This window comes from Temnothorax curvispinosus, unplaced genomic scaffold, assembly GCF_003070985.1.
Source record: "Temnothorax curvispinosus isolate PA1 unplaced genomic scaffold, ASM307098v1 QBEX01000916.1, whole genome shotgun sequence".
In the NCBI taxonomy this organism is placed as follows: domain Eukaryota; kingdom Metazoa; phylum Arthropoda; class Insecta; order Hymenoptera; family Formicidae; genus Temnothorax; species Temnothorax curvispinosus.
Genome location: NW_020210696.1, coordinates 1 through 2,123, shown reverse-complemented (window position 1 = coordinate 2,123; position 2,123 = coordinate 1). Strand labels below are relative to the sequence as shown.

Genomic DNA, 2,123 nt, shown 5'->3' with positions numbered 1-2,123 from the left:
ATTGGAGCGGAATCGGGTTTAATCGAAAGAAGAACTGACGGTACCGATGAAGTCATGCACCGATGTAATGACCATGAAAGAGATTTCCTAGTAAGTCATACTTGAAGCTTGTCAATATTGAAGACACTACTCTTCGCATTTATGCTTCAAGAATAACTCGAATATACATCGTTCAAGCATCAGGCTAGCAATCGAGCATCATATTCTGATCGTGGATCGTAAAGCACTTAGTAGAGCTCAACCGTATTTTCAATGTAATAAAACTTGTACCTGCGAGGCAGTCTGATGCGATTTTAACGCGACGCACCGCTAGTGAGGCTCCGAGCTGATCGTCGAATAAGATTTAACGATAGAGAGCAAGAATTATCTTATTCTTTATTGTTATCTCTTTATCGCGATTCAGTAAACGCTCAAGCAGCTCATCGTTAAAATCCCATCGGACCACGTTTCGTAGACTATTGAAAATACCGAAAATACACTTTGCAACATTTATCCGGACTCTGATAATTAAAATCATTTGCTCACACAAATCACTACGATCGACACATTGCATTATAAGTACACAACGTACTTCAGAGTGTCATACGTCCAAATGTTCTTATTATGTATATTTATCTACCTTACTTAACTAGCTATCATAGACTACCTTCTATTCTATCATGTATGTCCGTTCGATCGTGGGCTGAGAAAGATAATGAACGATCTAATCCCTACCAATCCTTTTATGTATCTGCTGATGCTTAATAAGATGCGCCTTCTGCCTGAAAGCTTTGCTACACACGTCGCATCTGAACGGTTTCTCGCCCGTATGCGTGCGTAAGTGTACCTTAATATTGCTTTTGTTTAGGAAACCTCTTTGACAGATATGACACCGATGTATTGGCTTATCCTTACCGCTCATTAAACCCGATTCCGTTCCGTAGGATAACGCCGCGGCGTTGGCCGCGGGTCCCTTCTTGGAGCCCGTCGCGCCTCCGGAGCCTGGCGAGGATCGTGACCTCTTTCTAGGATGGGAGGGCGCGGCGAAGGACGAATGGAGGATATCGTCGGGACTGCAAGAAGTGGACACTCGATTGGGCGGGCTGAGCGGCGGGTACGGGCTCGTCGACGACGGCGTCTCGCCGCACGACGCGTTCTGAAGACTCGCGGGGTTACCGGCCTGCAATCTCGCCTGCAGCAAGGGTGCGTAATCCATTTTCTGCGTAAGCAAGCTTTGCAACGCGGAACCGTGCTGCTGAGTCTGCGTCGATGGGGTCGTTGTCACGTAGATCTGGTGAGACGCGAACGTACTGGGCGAGGTGGTCTCCTGGGTCTTAGGCGAACAATCCGTTATCCAATCGGCGATATCTATCCAATCCCTCGAGGCGTCTGTATCCTGCTCGGAACTGGGGCCGTTTCCGTTGCCCGGCACCGTTGTGTCCGCAATCGCCGAACCGATTATTTGCGCGATGTCCTCCATCTCCTCGTAAATAATCTGTTGCGTCGATTGCGGCAGCTGCTGCTGCTGTTGCTGATTGTGAGGATGGTGATGCTGCGGCTGCTGGTGATTCTGCTGCTGCTGCTGCTGCTGCTGTTGCTTCTGGCTTGCCTGCGGGCATGGTGTGCTGGAAGACACTACGGGCGACTCGAAGAATTCCTGGTTGGAGGAGGGTGTAGGCGAAGCGGACCCCACCTCGATCGTTGATCTCTGCCCGGACGAGGCTATCGTGTGATAGTGATGTCCAGGGATACCGTTTATTTGGAGGTGTCCCGTATAGTTGGTGAAGGGCGGAAGCGGAAGCAGCTTCACGTCCGACAGCGACTGTTCGGCGACCGTCGTACCCAAGATCGAGTCCCAGTTGTCTTGAAATCCGACGGCAGTTTGCTTCGCATCCGGCACTCCTCCCTCCAGGAATTCTGGACCGTTTGTCCAGGGTAAGAGCAGACTGTCGATCTCGCCGGGCGAACTACCCACCACAATCCCGGAGCCCTGGCTGCTGTGCGGCGGCTCGACGCCGGACGAGGTCAAGTGCGGCGGCGCCGCCGGCGGGCCCGACTGCGTCTCGTATTTCATCTCCGTTACGATGTCCGATGTTGGCGAAATGGTGTCCAGGTAATGCGGCAGGGCCGCGTGCCTCACCAGC

At 51.6% G+C, this 2,123-nt stretch overlaps 1 protein-coding gene across 1 annotated transcript; it reads right to left on the bottom strand.

The window, feature by feature from the left end:
* Window positions 1–17: 17 nt before the first annotated feature.
* Window positions 18–2,116, bottom strand: LOC112459161 (AT-rich binding protein-like; the record flags this gene model as incomplete). The annotated part of the gene is made up of 1 exon (XM_025023164.1): window positions 18–2,116. A coding segment is annotated over one exon (1,413 nt), but the record flags the coding sequence as incomplete, so codon positions are not given.
* Between the last annotated feature and the right edge of the window lie 7 nt (window positions 2,117–2,123).